The following is a 24157-nucleotide window of genomic DNA, read 5'->3' on the forward strand; positions in this document are numbered from 1 at the left end:
ATCGACTTAGTTTATTGTCACGCCTTCCCAGGTACAGTGAAAAGACGATATATGATTACAATCGAGCCTTCCACATTGTACAGATACATGATAAAGAGCAATAACGTTTAGAGCAAGATAAAGTCCGATCAAAGACTGTCCAAGGGTCTCCAATGATGTAGATGGTAGCTCACAACTGCTCTAGTTGTCGGTAGGATGGTTCAGTTGCCTGTTAACAGCTGGGAAGAAACGAAGATGATGCAAAAATATGTGGAGGATGAAGTAGTGTTGAGACAGGGAGGCTACAGGAGTACATTGACAGGTTGGGAGAGTAGGCAAGGTGGTGGCAAATGCAATAGTGTAGTTAAAGTATACAGTCACGCACTTTGGTCGAGGGAATAAAGACGTAGACTACTTGGTAAATGGGGAGAGCATTCAGAAATTGGAGGTGCAAAGAGACTTTGGAGTGCTGGTGCAGGATTCCCAAAAAGTTAATTTGCAGGTAGACACAAAATGCTGAAGTAACTCAGCAGGATAGGCAACATCTCTGGAGAGAAGGAATGGGTGATGTTTTGGGTCGAGACCCTTCTTCAAACCTGAAACGTCACCTATTTCTTCTCTCCAGAGATGCTGCCTGTCCCGCTGAGTTACCCCAGCATTTTGTGTCTAACTTCGATTTAAGCCAGCATCTGCAGTTCTTTCCTACACAAGTTAATTTGCAGGTTGAGTTGGTAGTAAGGACGGCAAATGCAATGTTAGCATTTATTTTGAGGGGACTAGAATATAAAATCATGGGCGCAATATTGAGGCTTTATCAGGTGATGGTGAGGACACATTTGGAATTTTGTGCGCATTTTTGGGCCCCAGGGGATGTTTATGAGAATTATCCTGGGGATGATTGGGTTAATGTACGTGGGGCGTTTAAAGGATCTGGGCCAATGGTAGCTAGAGTTTAGAAGGATAAAGTGGACGTGGAAGGATGTTTCCAGTGATGGGAGAGTCTGGTTATGGAGGGCACAGCTTCAGAATAAAAGAACATGCATTCAAAATGGATGTAAGAAGGATTTCTTTTCAGGGTGGTGAAGCTGTGAAATTTGTTGCCACAAACTGCTGTGGGGCCAATACATTGGGTATTTTAAAGGCAGAGATTGATAGGTTCTTGATTTAGGTCCTATTCCAATATCTTATGGTGTTATCACCACGAGTCCCTTGAGCATAAGATCCTAATTAACCTCTTTATTTCACAATTCTAAATCTAAAATAGCTTATTCCCAACTTGGTTCCACATATTACAAAACTTTAAGTGCTGGTGTATTTCAGTAGGTCAAGCCACACCTCTAGAGGACATGGATGGGCAATGTTTTAGATTGTGACCTTTCTTCAGATTAACTAACCATTCATGTCCTTCAGAGATGCTGCCTGACTCGCTGAGTATCTCCAGTATTTTGTCTGCGTAAACCAGCATTCGCAGTTCCTTGTATCTACTTTGTTCATCGCATTGCAAAGATTCACTCGTACGCTACCAGTCTATAAATAGATTAAGTCCTCTGGTCAGTGTTATCCTTGTTACCTCTGACTCTGCCCTTTTAAAAATATTACTTCTGCTATTTTGTGGGGCTTATAGGTAACTCCTCCAGATGTTTTGTTTCTTGCTTTTTCTTAGCTTCACTCATTGTTTCTGCTTGTTTTTTTCTGAGTTATGATCCCTTATCCTATTCTTTGTTGTCAGGGTTACTCTTCCTATTTTGAGTGTCTCTTGTAAAAGTTAAGTATTCTGAGAGATTTAATACCCAACTTTAGTCAATTGGCATTCCATAATTAATTTCTTTAGCTTTGGAAGTGAAGGCTCAATCTGAATCTAACAGCATTCAATCGGTAGGGTGCGGTCCTGACCCCTCATCTACCTCGTGGTAGACCTTTCAACTATCTTTAATTGGACTTTATCTTGCACTGTGTTGGACCCTTTATCCTTAGTCCGTACTCTGTGGACAGCTTAATTGTAATCATATATAGTCTTTTTGACTGGATAGTACACAAATAAAAGCCTTCCACTGTACACAGGACAATAAAATAAAATAAACTTTTTTATTTTAAGCTAAACTAAAACTATTCTAATTAGAGGCATCTGTTTTTAGAGGGGGCTCTACCTGCTGGTGTTTTGGATTGCATTGCCGTTTAACTATTAATTTTTTGGTCCCATCATTTAAAACCTATTTCAACTACACCAATCTAAGTTGCACATTGAAGTCCCTGATCTTATACAATGATGGAGGTGATAACATAAATCTTTTTGCCATCCTTTTAGCTCTGTTCTGTTTGATCTTTGCTCATTTTGCTCCAGAACATTTTCTTCAATCCATGTTGTGACACAAACCACAACAGCTGGATCTATCTGTTAGTTTTTAGATTTAGAGATACAGCGCAGAAACAGGCCCTTCGGCCCACCGGGTCCGCGCCGCCCAGCGATCCCCGCACACTAACACTATCCTACACCAACTAGGGACAATTTTTACTTTTGCCCAGCCAATTAACCTACATACCTGTACGTCTTTGGAGTGTGGGAGGAAACCAAAGATCTCGGAGAAAACCCACGCAGGTCACGGGGAGAACGTACAAACTCTGTACAGACGGCGCCCGTAGTCAGGATCGAACCTGAGTCTCTGGCGCTGCATTCGCTGTAAGGCAGCAACTCTACCGCTGTAAGGCAGCAACTCTACCGCTGCGCCACCGTGCCGTCCTTGATCCACTTGGAAGTTAAGTGCAGAAGGGATATTCTTAACCTGAGCATCAGACAGGTAACATACACCCTTTGGGAGCAATAGCTATCCTCTTATCTACCCTGCACAATATTGCTTTTTGTTTTGCTCACTTGAATAACATCTTGTAGTTTGGTCATTGCTCGTGCTGAGCCTGTAATGTGTGTTTTTGTCCACATAAGCTGAAAGAGTTTATTACCCGAACAAGGGCTGAGCTTCTGGATTCTTCGTATCTGCCTTACTCTAGCCATGCTCTTCTACCATTCTTGATGATCAAATTCTGCTGAGATTAACTTTAATGTATTAGTCTTTGAGAACAAAATATCCACGTGCCTGGTGCTTTGTAATAATGTCAGTTGATATCTGAGATTCAGCTTATCAACTGAGCAAAAGTGTTGATATGAGAGGAGGATATGTTGATATAGTGGGTTTGAAGCTCAATGGTTTCCATCATCTCTACTGCCACATGTTTAAATTCAGTTTATTTAGTTCATTTTAAATATTAAGATGAGCCTTTTACTATTGTTCTCAAATTGAGTGGAATGCCTTGGGAGCTGATTGTTTCCTTAAATTGTATAGTATGTATGGGTTTAGATGAAAGTGAAGGAGATTAAAAAAAAAATTGAAGTTGAATTAAGTTGTCAGTAAAATTATTTTAAAAGTATTTTTAATTGAAATACATTCCTTGCAAGGGTTCAGTCTGGTGTAGCATTACAGTCTTTATTCATTTGTAACAATAGTCATAACCACCAGAAAAAGTTACATTTATTGCACCTGTCATTTGTATAGTTCATAAAATAAATGAATGGGATTTAACCAACTCTGGCTTGTTGCATTCATCTGCAAAGAAAAATAATGAAATATTTTGCTATTCCTTTTTGACTTCAGGCTTTGGATGGGCAGAATATCTACAACGCTTGCTGTACTTTACGTATAGAGTTCTCAAAGTTGACTAGCCTTAATGTTAAGTACAACAATGACAAAAGCAGAGACTTTACACGCCTTGATCTTCCTTCCGGCGACGGCCAGTCTACCATTGATGGTCCCGTGGCCGCCGCTTTTGGTAAGGAAACTTCACTTCTGGGTAAATACATGATGACAGGTAATTTTTTTTGATGATCCCTTATGCTCATCAAACAATCCTACTGTGTGTCAGATAATTTATTAGCATTGCGCATTCTTTTCATTTTTATCCAGTTAGGTAAGACAATTGCCAACAATCTGGAGAATTAGTAAACGGGATGCAGTTGGCATCTGTATGTGAAATTTTGGATGGTTTGATCCCTGAAGAGTTGCTAAAAGCCAATTCAGTGCCAATTGGGGGAAATTGTGACTCCTTATCTAAATGAACAAAAAATCATGAAAGAGAACAATATTAGTGCTATAATGGGTAGTATTTCCAAAAGGCTGGCAAAGGCATAATGAGCTGAATGGTCTCTTGAGCAAATTAATCCACCTAGATCAATGCTAACGTCCCCTAACCTGTTGCTGTCTCAGAAACACATGCCCCTCAATTTCTTACAGAGCTTAGAGTATAATCTGTATCTGGAAATGCCAGTAGCATCCTCATGATCAGTATCAATACTGGTTTTTATTACACATGTTGAGTGTAGTGTCGTTTCTCTCAAAGGAAACAAAGAACTTTTTAAATTGAGGTTTTTCAGATGCTGTTGCCCTGGAATTGACCTACTGTAAGTAATGCTTATCTTGGATACTCTGAAGGAAGGATTCTCAATCTGCAACTAGAATGTTTCTGCTTAATTTTGTGTATAAACACAGACTTCATATTGACTAAATGACTGTGCATAGATAATTGTTTGACCTTGTTTATTGTAGTTGATAGAACAGGAATAGCACAATATATCAATTGTTATTTAAACTGTTTCTTTGATATTTTTGGATGTGTCGAGACAAATGATGAATTGAAGATACTTATACCGAAATTACATTTTGTTCACAATTGACAAATGATTTGTGGAGTATTGATCATTTATGGTGCCCCTGCATTAAGCCATTGAATATAAGTGCAGATCATCTAAACTGAATTGTTCAAAAATAAGGATACACTTTTTATTATTTGAGCTTCATTGCATCAACAAGTGCATTGCTCTTTGAATTAGATAGTGAATATCCCAGGTCAGTGTTTTATTTCCTCTTTGTACAATATTGTTGAGTGTATATTGAAGCATTAGTGGCATTGGTTAGTAATACTTTTCAAAGAATGTAGGACGTTTGAAAATACAGGCAACCCTTTATTTGCGACCAATGGTTTTTCTTGTCATTGTCAAATTTTCGTGTATGTTTTTCCGGAGGAAGTCCCCCCCCCCCCCCCCCCCCCCCATTTAAAAGGCGTTGAAACATTAGATATTTATATGGAATTTGATTTCAAGGGAAACCCATTTCTATTCAACTGAGGTAGTACAATAGTGACGGTAGCTAAGAAAACTATTTGTGAATTATTGTGCATGTTTTGGGGCTAGATCTTTTGAGAATGGGTAACCGTGCTTGAGTGTGCACCAACTGAACCAGTTAGAAACTGAGTGCATTACAAGTCTATAGTTTAGTTATAGTTGAGAGGTTGGAATGATTTATTTACCTTGTATTCCTTTTGTGTGTATGTCTGCAGTTAGAGAACTCCTGCACGGGTCGATGTCTGATTTGATTAAAAAATGCACAAAGCACAATTGAGTTGGTACTTGGTTGATTTTGGGTAGTACGAGTACCTACAGTAGCAGTTCTTGTAGCACAAGCCCAATGATGCAGCAATGTATGTAGAATTAATTATCTTCCCCTACACCCTCTGCATCATGAAAAAAAAAATCCTGTAGTTAAGCCCGCCACGATCTAACCCTTGTGCTCTTAATCTAAACTGAATTAGCTGAAGAGGATGGGGAGGTGCAGGTGACCTGAATAATCTCAAAGTACTGAAAATTCATGTAGGTAGAAGGACAAGTTTGCAACAAAGCTCCCCTTCTGGAGTAAATCTACTTAGTTATCAAACTAAATGAGTTGTTTTCACTTTGGAGTAAATGTGTTTTCAAAGGCAGATTTAAGGTGGAGATTGACAGATTCTTGATTAGTAAGGGTGTCGGGTTATGGAGCGAAGGCAGAAGAATGGGGTTGAGAGAGAAAGATAGATCAGCCACGATTGAATGACAGAGTAAACTTGATGGGCTGAATGGCCTAATTCTGCTCCTAGAACTTATGAAGTTATTTGATGTAGCTGAATTAAATACTCATTTAATTGAGTGTGAAAACTAAATACAATACGAGCATGATATTTTGTACATGGCCCCTAAGTTTCTTTTCATTTGAAAGATGCAGTGTTAGCTGGTAACACAGTGATTGCATATGTAAACCTCTGTGACAAGTTGCGAACAGCCACTCGATTCATAAGGGGAAATTTGAGCGGAGGGGTTTGGGGAGAAACAATATTGGGGCACCAATTCCAAAAGAGATGGAGGACTCAAGAATTTAAAATAGAATATGCAGTAAATTTACTAACTCTGCAATACATGAACTTTTGCCAGGTGCACCAGGTATCATCTCCAATCCTTATGGTGCTGGTGGATTTGGACCTGCGGTTGGCTTCCCACAAGCAGGTCAGTATGATCTATTGAATGATAATAACCTTTCAATTAATTAGCAGACAATTATAGTAATAATCATTCGTGTTTAATGTGGACTGCCGTGGGAACCTGATAACGGATTTAAAGAGCTGAATTTCTAACCAAGCTCGCACTAAAACTTTGGTTGATGTTGAATGCTGGAAGAGAGATTATAGTTGCCTTGTTAGACTTTTGCCTTTTCCCTTAACCTTTTCCTGTATTTCTCATTAAATGCATGTGTGAGAGGTTTTATTTTGACTTTTGCAGCTGCTTGTTTTCCAACAATAGACTTGGATGTTAGTCATCTTATGTGACTGAATGCGCTTCTAAAAGTAGGCATTCCATTGAATCAATGGCTTTGGTGTGGAAGAATTATTTGTTAGAGAATATAAAAGCTTTGTTGGAAATATTGTGGTTTTGCATCCAGCTATCTCAAATTACCCTTTGTACTAATCTTATATTTGATGGGGATTTGTTCTTTGTGCACCTGCTATGGTTAATACCAAAGTTCTTGCTGTTTCCAGGCCTATCTGTTCAAGGGATCCATGGAGGTCTTGGGCATCTTGGCCTTCAACACGCAGTTGGAGGTCGGCTTGCAATGCATGGAATGGGCCCAGCAGGAAATTCAGTCTTGTTGGTCAGCAACCTAAACCCTGAGGTTGGTGCCATCATTAGGAATTGTGATGTATTCATTCTTTCACAGAAGTATTTTATAATAATGTTTGGAAAAGTGATAATTTACTTTCATATTTTCATGTTGAATTTGTAGTCTATAATGTTGCAAATTACAAAGCAATACTTGAGTTTAGAATAATATAACCATAGCTCTGCTATTCATTTGGAGTAATTAGAGTTAGGTGAGGGGTTCTCAAATAAGAGCTGCAAGGATATGTTCTGACAAACTTGAGAATCTTAATTCATTCGGGACATGGGATTATGCCATTTTTGGACTGCTGAAGTCATTTAATTTTGGTTTATAGCTGAGGTTTTCTAATTACTATTGCCTAATACAAATGCGAGTGCCCTGTGTTCTCAATGCTAATCAACAACAGAGCTATGTTCTTGCAGAAGATGCTCTTTTCTCTCATCTGTGGCTATGAACCCTTTACAAGAAAACACAATGTCTCAATGCTTTGTAGAATTGTACATGGTGATATTCTGTAATTGTCATTTGTACAGACATAATGATCAAATATGCACCTTTGTGTTTTAATCATAGTTCAATTAAGCTAAGTCATTGTTTTTGTGGCAAGTATATTGGTTGATTTGATCATGCCTACATATTTGGGAGATTTTAGCAAATTCTACAGTTTGCTTATTTTGGTATTTAAAAGAAAATTAACAACCAATGCAACATATTTTAGCAAAACAGTGAAGTAGACAAAGTCCTGCCAAATGTAAGCAAAATTGCATTCTGCAAATGTGAAGTCTGTGTACTACCAGTCCAAATGCAAGCTTTTAACACAATTTCATCTTGGTATGATTAGAAAATTTCCCATATTAAATGTAAACTGAGGGTACTCTGGCATTATAAATTTTGAACTTATCAGGGATGCCCACATTCATGAATGAATGTAAATATTTAGTAAATATCTTGGACAATAAGGTTAAATGAAATTAGAGTGAAGAATTCACTCATTACGCAGTCATTTTATGCCAATCAGTGGTTTGTCATAAATTGTTACATTAAATATTCATTAATCCCTTTAGTCTTCAGATAGTTCATTGTGCAAATGTGTGCATGCTTGTAAGTATTCATATTCTGTTCTCAAACCATGTCATTTGGAATTTGAATGTTACATCCCGATGACACGCACTTTTTTATTTCAATGTAACTTTCTCATTACAGTTGAGTCTAAATTCACATAAGTAATCATTTCCTATATTCTAAACAGGCAATGCCTTTAGTTTAAAGGATTTCTCATTTTTTTGTACTTTTAAAATAGAAATTAAAATTTTGGTAAAGAACTGCTTGTTTACAATAGACAATAGGTGCAGGAGTAGGCCATTCAGCCCTTCGAGCCAGCACTGCCATTCAATGCGATCATGGCTGATCATTCTCAATCAGTACCCCGTTCCTACCTTCTCCCCATACCCCCTCACTCCGCTATCCTTAAGAGCTCTATCCAGCTCTTTCTTGAAAGCATCCAACGAACTGGCCTCCACTGCCTTCTGAGGCAGAGAATTCCACACCTTCACCACTCTCTGACTGAAAATGTTCTTCCTCATCTCCGTTCTAAATGGCCTACCCCTTATTCTTAAACTGTGGCCCCTTGTTCTGGACTCCCCCAACATTGGGAACATGTTTCCTGCCTCTAATGTGTCCAATCCCCTAATTATCTTATATGTTTCAATAAGATCCCCCCTCATCCTTCTAAATTCCAGTGTATACAAGCCCAATCGCTCCAGCCTTTCAACATACGACAGTCCCGCCATTCCGGGAATTAACCTAGTGAACCTACGCTGCACGCCCTCCAAATGTAATTGAACCATTGAGCTAAATTTTGTACAATTGTTTTCACTAAGGATTTCTGATCAAACCTAACAGTTGAGTAAGCTTAACAAAATTTAGTCTCCTTTGCATTATACAATTCCTGTAATTAAAGCACCTACATAAAAAATATATCTTGTTAAAATAGGAAATATTTCTGCATTGTGCAGTAGTTAGTGAGAAATTGTATGTAGTTGTGTGCGTTTGATTCTTCATTCGTTTTTAACCTAGTTTCAGTGTTCAATTTTATAATGCTGAGAATTATTCAATCTTTTTAAAAAAAATCTACCTGCATGTTTTCTGTAGTTATTCTGAATGGGGCACAGTTGAAAATTAAATGAAAGTCATAAATAATATGCCTGACATGCCTTTGGATTTCTCTTTGGTGGTGGGTTTATGGTTACATATGGCCCGAAAACCAGGAGCAACAAATGACTCGGCATTTTTTCATCATCATTGTCTTCTAATAAATTAGGAAAAGCGTATAATCATCTACAGAAGTGTCTGTAGACTGTGGAGGGGTGTAAGAGGGATAGGTAGACTATGTTTACATGCTTTGAACATTTATTTACTGACTTTATAATGTTTCTTTCTTTTCCCCTTCATTGTCCTGCTTCGTTATTCCATAATTTTTCCAAAATTTGAAAACTTCCCCAAAACGGCACATCTTCTACATTTGAACTTAACTTTTTTTTGTGATCAATCGAATTCTCTATGGATCAAACTGGCCTTCAACTAATGCTGAAACTCTTCGATGCGGGGGACTTGATGTTTGTCTCCGGTCCATCTTGTGCTGACTTGTTTTGTTCCCCCTACTGCAGAAGGTTTCACCTCACTGGCTGTTCATTCTCTTTGGTATGTTGCCATTTCCACTGCTATTTTACAATGAATTTTTTTTCATTATTTTAAGTTGATATTTTAATCCTTCATTCAACAGAATCTTGCACCTATGCTATCAATGAATTTTGCAAAATATTAAATGCATGAGCAACTTGGTATTTGTGCAGTGTAGCATTTGTTAAAAAGCTTTAATGTTTAAATATTTATTTAAATATTTCCTGCTAATTTTGTCTTCCACTTAAGCTGCTTTTGTTTTAAATTGTCGCTGAATTCAAAATTAAAACTATTTTTTTTAATTTGGCATACCAAAGGAGTTTACGGTGACGTGCATCGTGTGAAGATCTTGTTCAATAAAAAAGAAAACGCGTTAATACAGATGGCAGATTCAAACCAGGCTCAGCTAGGTAAGAGTTAATAATTCACGTAACATTTTGTCTAAATAGTTAATCTGCTACCTGATAGTTTTCCTTTACCTTAGTAGGATATGCCAGAAAAAAATCATCAAAAGTTATTTGTCCCCATCATTACAGCTAAACTTGGGAGTCCTTAAGATGTGGCAACATTATTAAAATCATTAACCTAAAACTTTCTTCTCTGGTATGAACTCCAAGATTGGTAGTAACATCTTAAATTGCTGCCAGGTTACAATTTCATTCTTATTCTTATTAGGATAGTTTTCAATGTATTTTCCTGCTTTGTGCCTGTAATTCTTTGCCTTTAAATATTTAGAGTTGGGTCAATAATTTAAGCGAGATCTTGGTGGATGATTTCGGTGTTCTTTTAATGCAAATTCCACTCTTTGAAACACTTGGGCGGTGGTAGTAAATGAAAATACATATATAGGTACCTTAGCTTTTCAGATGTATTCCCAGGAGCAAGTATGCTTGGGTGTATGTTGACCCTAAACCTTTCACCTAGCAAAACTTTGGTGGTTCACTTCACAGTCAGCTGTGTAGTCAGTCAGTTTGAGATCAGTTTTATTACTGAAAATATGAGCACAAGGCAGGATGTTGCATCAATTTAAACACATACACTGCCCCCCATAATGTTTGGTACAAAGACCCATCATTTATTTATTTGCCTCGGTACTTCACAATTTGAGATTTGTAATAGAAAAAAAATCACATGTGGTTAAAGTGCACATTGTCAGATTTTAATAAAGGCCATTTTTATACATTTTGGTTTCACCATGTAGAAATTACAGCAGTGTTTATACATAGTCCCCCTATTTCAGGGCACCATAATGTTTGGGACACAGCAATGTCATGTAAATGAAAGTAGTCATGTTTAGTATTTTGTTGCGCATGCAATGACTGCTTGAAGTCTCCAATTCATGGACACCACCAGTTGCTGGGTGTCTTCTCTGATGATGCTCGGCTAGGCTTGTATTGCAGCCGTCTTTAGCTTATGCTTGTTTTGGGGGCTAGTCCCGTTCAGTTTTCTCTTCAGCATATAAAAGGCATGCTCAAATGGGTTCAGATCTGGTGATTGGCCTGGCCACTCAAAAATTGATCATTTTTTAGCTTTGTAAAACTCCTTTGTTGCTTTAACAGTATGTTTGGGATCATTGTCTTGCTGTAGAATGAATCGCCAGCCAATGAGTTTTAAGGCATTTGTTTGAATGAGCAGATAGGATGCGTCTTTGCATTTCAGAATTCATTCTGCTACTACCATCAGCAGTTGCATCATCAATGAAGAAAGTGAGCCAGTACATTCAGCAGCCATACATGCCCAGGCCATAACATCCCCACCACCGTGTTTCACAGATGAGGTGGTATGCTTTGGACCTTGGGCAGTTCCTTCTCTCCTCCATACATTGCTCTTGCCATCGCTCTGATATAAGTTAATCTTCGTCTCATCTGTCCACGACCTTTTTTCCAGAACTGTGGATGCTCTTTTAAGTACTTCTTGACAAACTGTAACCTGGCCATCCTATTTTTGCGGCTAACCAGTGGTTTGCATCTTGCAGTTATTTCTGTTCATGAAGTCTTCTGCGGACAGTGGTCATTGACAAATCTACTCCTGACGCCTGAAGAGTGTTTCTGATCTGTTGGACAAGTGTTTGGGGATTTTTCTTTATTATAAAGAGAATTCTTCCGTCATCACCTGTGGAGGTCTTCCTTTGCGATAAGCTCACCAGTGCTCTCTTTTTTATTAATAATGTTCCAAACAGTTGATTTTGGTAAGCCTAAGGTTTGGCTGATGTCTCTAACAGTTTTATCCTTGTTTCTCAGTCTCATACTGGCTTCTTTGACTTCCATTGGCACAACTTTGGTCCTCATGTTGATAAACAGCAATAAAAGTTTCCAAAGGTGATGGAAAGACTGGAGGAAAGATTAGTTGCTGAGAGCTCTCATTAAGGAGGCATTTAAACACACCTGAGCAATTACAAACACCCGTGAAGCCATGTGTCCCAAATATTATGGTGCCCTGAAATGGGGTGGGAGACTATGTATAAACACAGCTGTAATTCCTACATGGTGAAACCAAAATGTGTAAAAATGGCCTTTATTAAAATCTGACGATACGCACTTTAACCACATGTTTTTTCTATTACAAATCTCAAATTGTGGAGTATAGAGGCAAATAAATAATTGATGAGTCTTTGTCCCAAACATTATGGAGGGCAATGTAGCAGTGCACAGCTTGAATGGATGTCCTTTATTTGAAGTAGAGTATGTACCTATGAATGCTCTAATGGCTTTGTGCTCTGTGCATGAAACATGGTGGCTTATTAGATGTGTTCGATTTTTCCAAAAAAAAATAAATTTGCAGGGGGTTTTGAAAAATCCCTAATTTTTGGCGTTCAAGTTAAATAAAACAATGATGCCCCAAGCCACGACTGAAAAAGGATACAGAATCTTTTATTTATTTTATTGTTATGTTACAATTACAAAGTTCTATTCTCTCTAGCCATGAGCCATCTTAATGGGCAGAAGGTGTATGGCCGAGTATTGCGTGTGACATTGTCAAAGCATCAGATGGTCCAGCTTCCTCGGGAAGGACAAGAAGACCAAGGTCTGACCAAGGATTATGGCAATTCTCCACTTCATCGCTTCAAGAAACCAGGGTCCAAGAACTTCCAGAATATTTTCCCTCCATCATCCACCCTACATCTTTCAAACATTCCGTGAGTAGCTTAAATGTAAGGGGATGTCTAATGGTGAAACCAATAGATGTGATTAATTGCAAGACTGAAGATATGAAGACATTCCATTGGTGTGAGCAGCTAAATAAGAAATAATTCTGTTGGTTCACGCAATGCTTTCATTAGGTCAATTTATTGCCTGCAGTTGTCTGCTAAACTAATGATGCCACTCTTCGCAAGTTCTAAAATAGGATCAGGAGTAGGTTTGTCAGCCCTTCAGGCTTGCTCAGGCAGATTGTGGGACAGAAATATCACCATTAATATGATCACTATGTAATGCAACAATCTGAATTTGACGGTTTGATCTGGAATGGAGCTCTCTCCACCCAAAAGGACCATTAAATGTTAGGTCTTTCTGTCCTGTTTCGTACAAGCATCTTGTATTAATTTATGTATGGCTTATCCAACCAGTACAGTAAGCCAAACTATGTTCATTGATATAGTATAGATTGAATGTAATGCCCGAATTTGAATTATTAAGACAATAACACAATTGATCATCCTTGACTCTGTAGTAAATGATTTGCTACTTTTGAAATGCCATAAAACAATTAAAAAAGTTTTTTGACACACCAAAAATTCATTTTATACATAAAGAGTAATTGCTAATGCATTTTGCATGTTTTTATAAATTGGCAAGTTTCTCCCTTCCGTGTAGTATGTAAGAAGGTATTTTTGTCTATTTGTAGACCTTCGATCACAGAGGAGGATCTGAAGAACCTATTTGAAAGTGCTGGATGCTCGGTGAAAGCCTTCAAATTTTTTCTGTAAGTTTACTCGTGTTCAACGATTTGAGTTGCTTAATGTGAAATTACCAAGGTGGTTGGAAACATTCAACTGCGGTGGTTGGAAACATTCAACTGCAGTGTTTCCTTTTGGCAGTTGACAAGTTATATTCTATGGGCTGCTCAAGTTTTCAATAGTAATTCTATTGCCTTATCTACATAATACTATGCATTTAATCCAGCAAGGTATGTGACAGATTTATTATTGCCCAAGTTATTGCTGCTGTTCATAAACCAGTGTTACTCAATTGATAATTATAACTGGTTTATGCTCCAAGTTGGTAAAGGACTTTCAGTTACTTAACATCTGCAGTAAATTTCTGACTACTTTTGAATGTGAATTGAAGTATAATTTGTCCTGAACAAACAAAAGCTCTGGATTTTTGGATGATGTACAAGGCATGATTAGTAAATTTGCAGATGACACTAAAGTAGGTGGTGTCATCGATGTTGAGAGGGCTATCAGAAATTACAGCAGCATATGGTCAGTTGGCCAAGTGGGCTGAGGAATAACATGGGATTTAATGCAAATAGGTGCGTTTTGGGAAGTCAAACTAGGGCAGGACCTTCACAGTGAATGATATGGCCCTGGGTTGGCGAGCAGAGATATCCATAAGTATAGGTATAAGTATAGGTATGCAATTCCTGAAAGTGTCACAGTTAGACAGGGTGATCAAGAAGACTCTTGGTATATTGGCCTTAATTAGTCAGGGGATTGAGTATAAAAGATACGTTACAGTTTACAAGATGCTGGTGAGACCACGGAGTATTCTGTTACGTTTTGGTCACCCTACTGGAGCAAGGATGTTCAGCTGGAAAGAATGCAGAGAAGATTTGCGAGGTTGTTAATCAATCAATAGTGCTTTATTTGTCATATATGCAACTGCACAGTAAAATCCCTTTTGCATATATTACACATGCGCTCAATGAAATGGAGCAGTTCCTGCGAATCAACATCCCTGTTCTCTCCACGCCCGGCCATCTTTGTGTCCTGGGGTGCCTCCTGCAGCCCACCATTAAGGCACTGGAGGCATTATCCTGCTTTGCCCTCCTACCAGCCAGCGCTCCTCACATCTGACGTCTCCAGCTCCCTCCTGGTTACAACCATCTGACGTGCCTTTGGGCGGGTTCCCAGTCCCACCGACATGAACCTTCGGATGGGTTACCGGACCTTCCAACCGAGCCTTCGCTCGGTCCTGCCGCCCAAGACTTCGGACGGGTCCATTGACCACTGAGCCTTCGGGCAAGGTCCTGCCGACTGGCGAATCCTCCCAAGATGGCCTCAGCCTCGATGCACCCCTCAACCAGGTTGTTGCCAGAACTTGGGCTGAGCTATCGGGAGAGGTTGGACAGGCTAGGATTTTATTCCTTGGATTCAGGAGGATGTTTGGCAAAACATTTTATTTGACATGTAATATCTCATCTGAAATTATGCATTAATACTTGATTTATTTGCCATCATTTTGGAAAATCAGTGGTTCATTCAAGAACAGATTCATAAATTGTTTGCTTCTCTTGGAATTGCGTATGCTGAGTTTCAAATGTTTGAGGTTCCAAAGTATTAAGTAAGCATTGTTAGAAATTATAATTCTTCATACCTTCTGTGTTTGTCCCAAGAACAGCTTTTAACATATGTGTAATAAGTAACTTGCCCAATCTGGTGGTCTGGGTCAGGGAAAGAACAGTAACATGTGCCTATTCATAATAGTTTCCAGTTTTTTTCCCCCCAACAAATAAAATGTTTAGTTAATGTTTTTAAAAGAATCTGTAACTATTTATCACATTTGAATTGTCTTGAAATGTGTGTTTTTTTTAAATATTGCAGGAAAGACCGTAAGATGGCCCTTATCCAGTTAGACAGTCTTGAAGAAGCAATCCAGGCTCTCATTGACCTTCATAATCATGACCTTGGAGAAAATCACCATCTCAGAGTGTCCTTTTCTAAATCCACAATTTAATAATTATTTTCTCTATAGACTGGGACCACACTTGTGGTAAGCTAGTATTCAGACAGAGACTGAAATACCAATGACCAACCATGCCTGCAAGAGATGCCTAGATTTATGATTTAAGTGGAACACACAAGTGGGGTTTCTCAACTTGTGACTTTCCTATTGTCTATCTGTTGACTTCAATTGATACCAATTTTCTTTAATTTTTAAAGTGTAGGTTTGTTGCAAACAATCAGCAGCCATACATTGACATTCATTGGTCTCTATTGGCTGGTTTAGTGATTGAAATTTTTTCCCAAAAGTTTACAATTTTGGGAGAGGGATAAAATCAGGTTTGGATCTACATGATTGTCACACTTTAAAACAAAATATTTTAGTTATTTTCATGGCGGGGAGAAATTAAACATCATGGGTTTTCATACCACTGAAGATATGAAAAAATCAATTTCGTATTTACTGTGTACTTGTTTAATTATCATGTGCCTTATTATCTGTTTATTAATTAGATTATAGGCTTTCCCTGCATTTTCTTCAGTATATGTGTTATTGGTTCTTTTAAAAGGAACCTTTTTGTCATTGTAGAGTTTAGGTGATTTTCTTTTCAATTTTGCAATGTTGGTAAATCTGCTACATACTTAGATTTAAGTTACAATTTAGTACACAGATGGGAATTACACATTTACTTTCTCTCCTCGGGCAGACCGCTGATCTGTGTTTCCATCCTATCCAAGGGCTACATCGAAGCTCTGCATTGGGCATAATTGAATAAGTTTAACTAGTTTAAAATGCCCGAGGTTTGTTTATATTGCTTATTTTTGTCTTGATCTACAAAATTCAAATTGCTTCATTATCTTATGTGTGCGCTAAAGGTTTATGTTATCTTTAAATATTTCATTTATTTTGATCTGTAGCTGTTAATTTTAAGAATGTTAATTGTTGGCTTTTGTTTTGAGGGAATATTTGTCTTTTGGATGTTTCAGTGTAGGTATTTTAAAGCCTCTCTGAACATATGTTTTCATGTGAATTTGTTAGACTCTAGCTAAATATCCAGCATTTTGCGTTAGGCTTTTGTTTTATTGAATGGTCGCTGGACTAACTGCAAGTCTAGAAAACATGTCCTTAACTCTTCCATTCTGAAAGAATACTTCAGAGCCACACAGACTTTGCAAAGCTGCAACTAAACCATGGTTAGAACTATTATTAAATACAAGACTTTAGTCCCATTCAAGTGGAATTCTGAAAGGAGTACATGCTTGACAAAAGGAAATAGTGAATAATGAGGTAGAGAATATCAGCTTTTATTTCAGGGTTTCAGAGAATTAAAAACAGGACCAAAGTTTATGTGCCTTCAGTAATCATTTTTTTCCCCCTCCCATTTAACTTTTTATTATCTTTAAACCTAAAATAGAAATGTGAATGTAGTTGCAAATGTAAAAGGAGGGAGAATGTGAGAAATCAACTTTTTTTTGTAGAGGTGCTTTGTTTGCACCAGGCTTGAAAGAATACCCAAGGGCACTAACTTGTATTGAATCAGATTTGTTAGCTCTCTCATGCTGAGCATAGAGCCACTTCATAAAAGTATGTGAGAAGAATTGTTCAGAAATTGCAGTGATTTACTCGCCACAAATTTGGTGCCCTGAGCCAGAATTTTACCAAATTTGCATTTCTGATTTCACCATTCCCCAAGTTAGTCCCAAGGATGCTGCATAAAAGACTTTCTTATATAATACTGAACTGTAGCATTTGTAACAGAGTGAGACTGCTGAATTAATTAACTAGGCTCACCCCCAACATGAGTCACACCATCTTGTAAATGCTAGTAAAATTTATTATTTGTTGTGGATTAGTCACCTGTGACTTGTATTGGGATCTCAATTTTTCCAAATTCTAAGACTTAAGTTTGCAGGGCACAGAAGGGGTTGATAAAACATTGGAACCCCAGACTAATGAAGTTTCTTGGTAATTATCGCAGACATATAAATGTAAGACACTTGCATTCAGCATCTAGTGTAACTAAGTTTGAGACCTGTTTTGTTTTTTTTTTCAAATAAGGCAGTTGGAATGCTTCTACCTGTGCAGTTCAGACAAAGGTTGTAACATTTTGTGTGAAATACTTAACCTCTTTTTCAAGCTGCTTCCCTTCTGACATTTAGTTGCCAGCAGGGGTATAATGCTTTCCACCCTGTTCATTCATGTACTTGATCTGTTCTTAAAATTCCTGCCTTTTTTGAGTTTGTAAGAATGTTCAGCAGACAAAGTGAAAATGCTGTAAATATTTAAACAACTTTTTTTTAAATGAGGTTTTTTTGGGAACAAGTAAAAGTACAAACTGGTTTTTATATGAAAACATTGATTGTCTTGTATATTTTGATAAGCAACAGTACCAGGTTTCATTTGTAAAGCAGTTTGTGTCAAAAGTGGAAGAAACAAAATGGATTCCATTTCTGTTAAGATTTGTTTTTAATGCACAGATAATGAAATATTAAAAATAATATTTTCTAATTGTTTATTGCATGTGTCTGTGTAAAGTGGTCCATTTCTTTCGTTGTGTACACTTGTATGGCCTTGATAATCTATCCTCTAATTGTAGCATGCTTTCAATAAATGTCATGACACCTCTTTGATCTTCCTGCCTCTTTGTCTAACGCTTTAAACTTTCTTTCTTTTATTCTAAATCAGAGGTTCCCAAACTGGGGAAGTGATGGGTAGAATGTGTGGGTATCCATGAATATGGAATGCATTGAGATTGGAACAAGCGTGGCATTAGCTCCTATCTATCATATGCTTGGATATTTTCTCAGCAATGAGCTGTGGTTGCTTTTTCATATTTATCCTGGTTTCCATTGGAGCTAGGGCTGATCCTCGAGAAGCATTTTATGTTAAGTTAACTGTTCTCGCATGTATTAGTGGAGAGATGTATGTGATAGGTCTTGAAACTTGTTTCCCTAAATGGAGTAGGGAGGCCTTGTCACTTTTCCAAACAAGCTTGTCTGTGAAACCGCAGTCAATCTCATTCCACATTTTTCACTCTTCATATCACATTAAGCAGAATGCAAATGATATTTAGCTGATTATGGAGGAAATCTTGAAAATATGAAAATGCATAAAATGGCACAACCAATGATTTTTATTCATTGAGTGCTCAGATTTTCCATTACCTCATTTAAGCATATAATATTTTACATTTTGGTTCTTAAATAGTATTTTGGTGCATCCATTTTTTGTGCACTCGACCTGTTCTAGAAAGATCCCCTAGGCTTTAATGCCGTAAATCTCAGGTCTGCTCTCCCTGCAAAATCTAATTTCTGAGAATGGAAATGAGAGAGTATTTAAGTAAAACATTTCTAGGGACGAGGCTTATATTATAAAAGTAAGAGTTTGGAAACCTCTGTTCAAGATCTAATTCACTTTTTTGTATCTTTACCTCAACACAATCTTTATTGCTGAATATACTTAAACATTTTATTATGCACGAATGTGGCATTATTTTGCCCTTTACAACTGTGCTGTTTGCTTTGTGCCATTCTGTTGTGCACCATCCCACCAGGTGATGCATTGTATTTTGGGAGGTGTTATTAGTGCAGGGCAGAATGGAGATCTTCAGAACATTGACCACTTCATTTGCTTTGTTTGTGCATTGTAAACACATGCATGTGCGCAATGCATAACTGATGATTTAAAAAAATTGTAATTGCTTTGTTGCAGGATCTTGAACCTGCTGCTATCTTGCTTCAATTCCTTTAATTGGCTGTTGCTTTGTTTATAATTGTTTTCAAAATGCAAACAACCTTTGGTTGCTGCATGTCTGTCTGGAGAACTACATGTGCTTCAGTTTTCTAGAGAGGTCACTGATGTGAATATATCACTTGATAAGAGGCATGATCATGCAGTGGTTTTGTTACTGGATTCATCTGGTGGTTGCAGAGAACCTGAAGATGCCCAAGTTCAAATACTGTGGCAATTTGAACATTTTGATTCATTTATATTACTGCCAAACCTTTTTTTAAATGATGAAGGCCGCTGTATTGTTTTTAAGCTAGCGGGTCTGTCCATTCAAGGGAAGAAAACCTGTTCTTAACTAACTTAAGTGTGGCCAACTGGTTGATTCTGAATTCCTTTCCAACGTGGTTTATAGACAATAGACAATAGGTGCAGGAGGAGGCCATTCGGCCCTTCGAGCCAGCACCGCCATTTAATGTGATCATGGCTGATCATTCTCAATCAGTACCCCGTTCCTGCCTTCTCCCCATACCCCCTGACTCTGCTATCCTTAAGCGCTCTATCCAGCTCTCTCTTGAATGCATTCAGAGAATTGGCCCCCACTGCCTTCTGAGGCAGAGAATTCCACAGATTCACAACTCTCTGACTGAAAAAGTTTTTCCTCATCTCAGTTCTAAATGGCCTACCCCTTATTCTTAAATTGCGGCCCCTTGTTCTGGACTCCCCCAACATTGGGAACATGTTTCCTGCCTCTAACGTGTCCAATTCCTTAATAATCTTATATGTTTCGATAAGATCTCTCATTCTTCTAAATTCCAGTGTATACAAGCCTAGTCGCTCCAGTCTTTCAACATATGAAAGTCCTGCCATTCCGGGAATCAATCTAGTAAACCTACGCTGCACGCCCTCAATAGCAAGAATATCCTTCCTCAAATTTGGAGACCAAAACTGCACACAGTATTCCAGGTGCGGTTTCACTAGGGCCCTGTACAACTGCAGAAGGACCTCTTTGCTCCTATACTCAACTCCCCTTATTATGAAGGCCAACATTCCATTGGCTTTCTTCACTGCAAGCAACTTGATTTACAGTTATATCACTTTACTGTCTCAAATAGGCCCACTGCTACCTTTGAGCCAACTACCATGAGTGCACTATGTCTTCATTATCTGCTGATCTACAGGTCAATTCAAACTTTCCCAAGAGGCACCAAATGGGAATACAATGTGTGTGAGCATCTACATTCCAAGAGTGTACTATGTAATTGCTTCTCATTTAATTTTTAATATTACGCTGGACTTTCTTGACATATGAACAAATTTCCTTTTAATAGTACATGTTAGGAAATAGTTGATAGAATCAAGAACCAGCCTTCAAACTACTTAAATTAAATGTAGTAATGTAATTGGTGATCGGTTTTGAAATTACACGGTACAACTGTCAGCAAAGTGCTCGCTTTGCATACAGTACTTGCCATGTCACACACGAGAGCCACGATTCAAGCCAAGAAACTGATACATATTTATGCTGAAAATATATTATAGAAAGATACTTCACACATCACTAGGCACATAATGGATGTTTAGAACTTTAAAGGTCATGTTTATTTTTTATTATTTGGGGTAAATAGGAGAGGTCCCTGAGGCATCCATGGTTTTTTTGCGCAAATAACAAGGACTTGGTAAACCACTGACAAGTCTTGCCAGTGATGTTCAATGTGAAAATGAATGCAAAAACATTTATAGAATTGAAAACTGATGTATTTTAACCTTATTATTCAAAAATATGATTTTATTCTTGGATAGAAGCTTGTTTTCATATACAGTGGAAGATTGTAAGTATATCCAATATTTATTTTAAAATGTTGCTTTTGAGGGACTCAGTGTGTTTTTTGTTGTTCCATGTAACCATGATGGAATCAAGAAAATTTAACTGGAAGAACTTTTTTTAAAGGAATTTGTTTTTTATAAACAAGAGGCATGGGTTATACAAATGGGCAATTATTACTTATCCAGACAGCCGGACAAACATGACAATTGAGATCTTATCCCATCATAGATGCTAAGTAATTTGAATTTAATTAACTGAATGGGGAATTCACAAACTCTGTGGGAATTGATGATGGTGTGAAGCATCAGGTTGATAAATATCTTTCAGGAGGGAGATTTCATGTCTTGGCCTAATCAGACCTCTGACACCAGTGCCATAGTAATGTAGCCGATTCCGAATTGCTCTTAAATTTCCGAACAAGCCATTGAATTAAACAAGAAATAACAGCTATGTTAAAACAAAGAAATAAAGCCAAACTCAATGCCCTGCATTGATTAGTGCAGCAAAGATCCATGTGGCAAAGTCATGTCCAGTTTTCAAGAAAAGCCAAGGTTTTTTTAACTGTATTTGCAGGTAGGTTGTGGTTGTGTGCTTTAGTTGCTTTGTGATTTGGAGTTATGGTACGGTTTAAAAGCATTTATCAACGTTAATAGTTCGAATATTATTGTAACTAAATTATTTTTTAAATAATGAATTGGTAGCAGAAACCAGTTTATAATCCCTGTACCATATAGTACTATATAGTACTGGGGAGCTTCATATCTATGAAATATGTCCAGTTACTTGAGCTCAAACTTGGGGAATCAATGCACACTCACAAATTTATAAAGGAGAAGCAGCAAACCAAATAAATACAATCCTTCCTGGTAATGATTCAAAGGATAGACTGTTCAATTTGCTGTTCAATTTGCCAGGTTCAAAGATAATACAGTGAAACTGAACATTGTAGAGAAAAAGGTGGAAGTGTGAATAACTAGTGGATGTGGTTCATACTAGTTCCAATGACAGTAAATCCTAAAGATTTGGGGGATAAAGTCTGAAATGATGACTTGCTTGTTCTTGGTTGCACATACTAATGAGCACGTATTAAAAAATTAGTGCAGGCAGTGTGGGTGGGAAATGGTGCAGGAGAGAAGGTTTTAGATGTTGGATTGGATCTGGAACCGATCAAGCTCATTGCATATGAGGGCCAGCATTGTTATGAGCAAAGATTTGGGTGAAGGGTTTAAATTTGCAGAAGGGATGAAATGGAACTGAAAGGCGGAACATTGGTGAGAATTTGCAATGCAGAGAAAATGGCAGCGAACAATTTGGGCGGTCTTTCATTCTGCACAAAGGTAAGGAAAGTTGCGAGAGCGAAGAGCACCATACACCTAGAGTTGTGTTGCTTACAGCTGCTTCTGAAACTTAGAAGAGCAGGATTGGCTGTTTAACTTTGATTACAGGGTTTCCAGGAGGAGGTGTTCTGATGTATTAAGATTATGAAAAAGGAACAGTGGCAATTCAGTTTCCAAAGCTGTCACAGTAATAAGATTGTTTTAACGTTATGGGGAGGTAGGTGACGAGTGCAAATTCATCGTTTTATGATTTGGAGCTAAATTATGGTAGGGTCTAAAGGCACCTATTAAGGTGCCTTTAGACCCCTATTTTGGTACGGTCTAAAGACACCTATTAAGGTAATGGCCAGAATACAGTTAGTTCAAATACTATTGTAATGGCAAGTGTGATTTTGACAGAACGTAACATTCAGATGCAAGGAACTGCAGATGTTGGAATCTCGAGCAAAACACGGTGTTGGAGGAACACAACAAATCAGGGAATATCTGGTGGGAAAGAGGCAGTCTTGTTCTTGGTTCTTGGTCCTCCCAAATATTCTAAATGAAATTTAAACTGGAGGTGGCAGAGTATGGACTTAAGTAAGAAGGGCTTCTTGGTGACGAAGAGCTGCCTTAAATTTTGTTGAGTAACTTTGGTAGGGTGGAGACTATTCCATGCTTTAATTGTGCGAGGGAAGAATGAATTGCTATTGAAGATGTATCGCACACAAATCTTATGAGGGAGGTGAGAGCAAATTTGTTTTCAGGTTTAAGAACATAACACTCATTAGACTTGGTGGATGATTTCATTGCCCTGTTATAAACCAGAATACAGTTAGTATATTAAAAAAAATATCGATGGCAAAAAACCTGAAAATTGCATTCACAACATTTCAAAAAATAAGAATATAAGGGCAGAAGTGAGGGACACCTGGGTTTCATTATGGGGAAATGAAGCTGGAAAGATCAGATTATTCATAGGAGAGTTTTATTCGTTGATCATAGTGTGGCTATGGAAAAGTGAAAGATAAAATAAGACGAGGTTTAAACTTGAATTTTGGCAAATCTTACCTGACTAGGTGATTCACAAAACAATTTGGTGTCATTGTGGTGGAAGGCCATTAAGCAGATTTAAGGGATTCGGGAAAATATCTTTCCACAAAGTGAGTTGGTCTGAAATCGAGAGGTCATTTTTCATAGAGCATAAATTAAATTCCAATAAGATTCCTATTTTATCTGAGTGAAGGATATATAAATTAATTATGATAAAAGGGAAGTTGAGGGACGCCAAGAGTGTATGGGAGAAAATACTTGCAACTGAAATACAAAAGAATCCAATGGGGACAGGTGCGGGATATGATTAGGTTCTTGATGAATACTTGGCAGTTGCCTTCACAATATTGCTAAAATTGTAGTTGGTGGGGAGGGAGGAGGGATTCAGAAACAAGTGGCTCTTACCAGCATGGTAAGGTGTGAACCAGGTGTTTTAAAGTAATAGAAAAAAAGTTGAGAAAACTAAATTTCTCTGGATATAACATTTATCAAAATACCGCAAAAGACAAATTAATATAAATTTATGCTCGTGGGATCATCAGCTTAATGGCAATTTGGATTTTTTTTTAAATTTGACTTGAGAGGAAACATTGTGTAAATGTTTTTGCCCCAGGTTGGAGGACTGCACAATTAGATATGCCAGAAGAGTACAGTGATTAAGATGAGCATTGGTTCTTTCAA

At 37.7% G+C, this 24157-nt stretch overlaps 1 protein-coding gene across 3 annotated transcripts in view; it reads left to right on the forward strand.

Annotated features, from left to right (window-relative positions):
* The window catches only part of ptbp3 (polypyrimidine tract binding protein 3), a 57841-nt gene extending 39560 nt beyond the window's left edge, over window positions 1-18281 (forward strand). For 2 of the 3 annotated variants that reach the window (XM_078395035.1, XM_078395037.1), the window contains 8 exons: window positions 3624-3837; window positions 6266-6337; window positions 6868-7001; window positions 9656-9689; window positions 9986-10078; window positions 12588-12804; window positions 13512-13589; window positions 15433-18281. In XM_078395035.1, the coding sequence (XP_078251161.1) occupies window positions 3624-3837; window positions 6266-6337; window positions 6868-7001; window positions 9656-9689; window positions 9986-10078; window positions 12588-12804; window positions 13512-13589; window positions 15433-15565 (975 nt within the window). In that variant the 3' untranslated portion in view covers window positions 15566-18281. The remainder of the gene's footprint in view (window positions 1-3623; window positions 3838-6265; window positions 6338-6867; window positions 7002-9655; window positions 9690-9985; window positions 10079-12587; window positions 12805-13511; window positions 13590-15432) is intronic. The other variant, XM_078395036.1, reaches the window with a different exon arrangement.
* Window positions 18282-24157: the final 5876 nt, after the last annotated feature.

The sequence above is a fragment of the Rhinoraja longicauda genome, chromosome 3 (genome assembly GCF_053455715.1).
Source record: "Rhinoraja longicauda isolate Sanriku21f chromosome 3, sRhiLon1.1, whole genome shotgun sequence".
NCBI classification, from domain to species: Eukaryota; Metazoa; Chordata; class Chondrichthyes; order Rajiformes; family Arhynchobatidae; genus Rhinoraja; species Rhinoraja longicauda.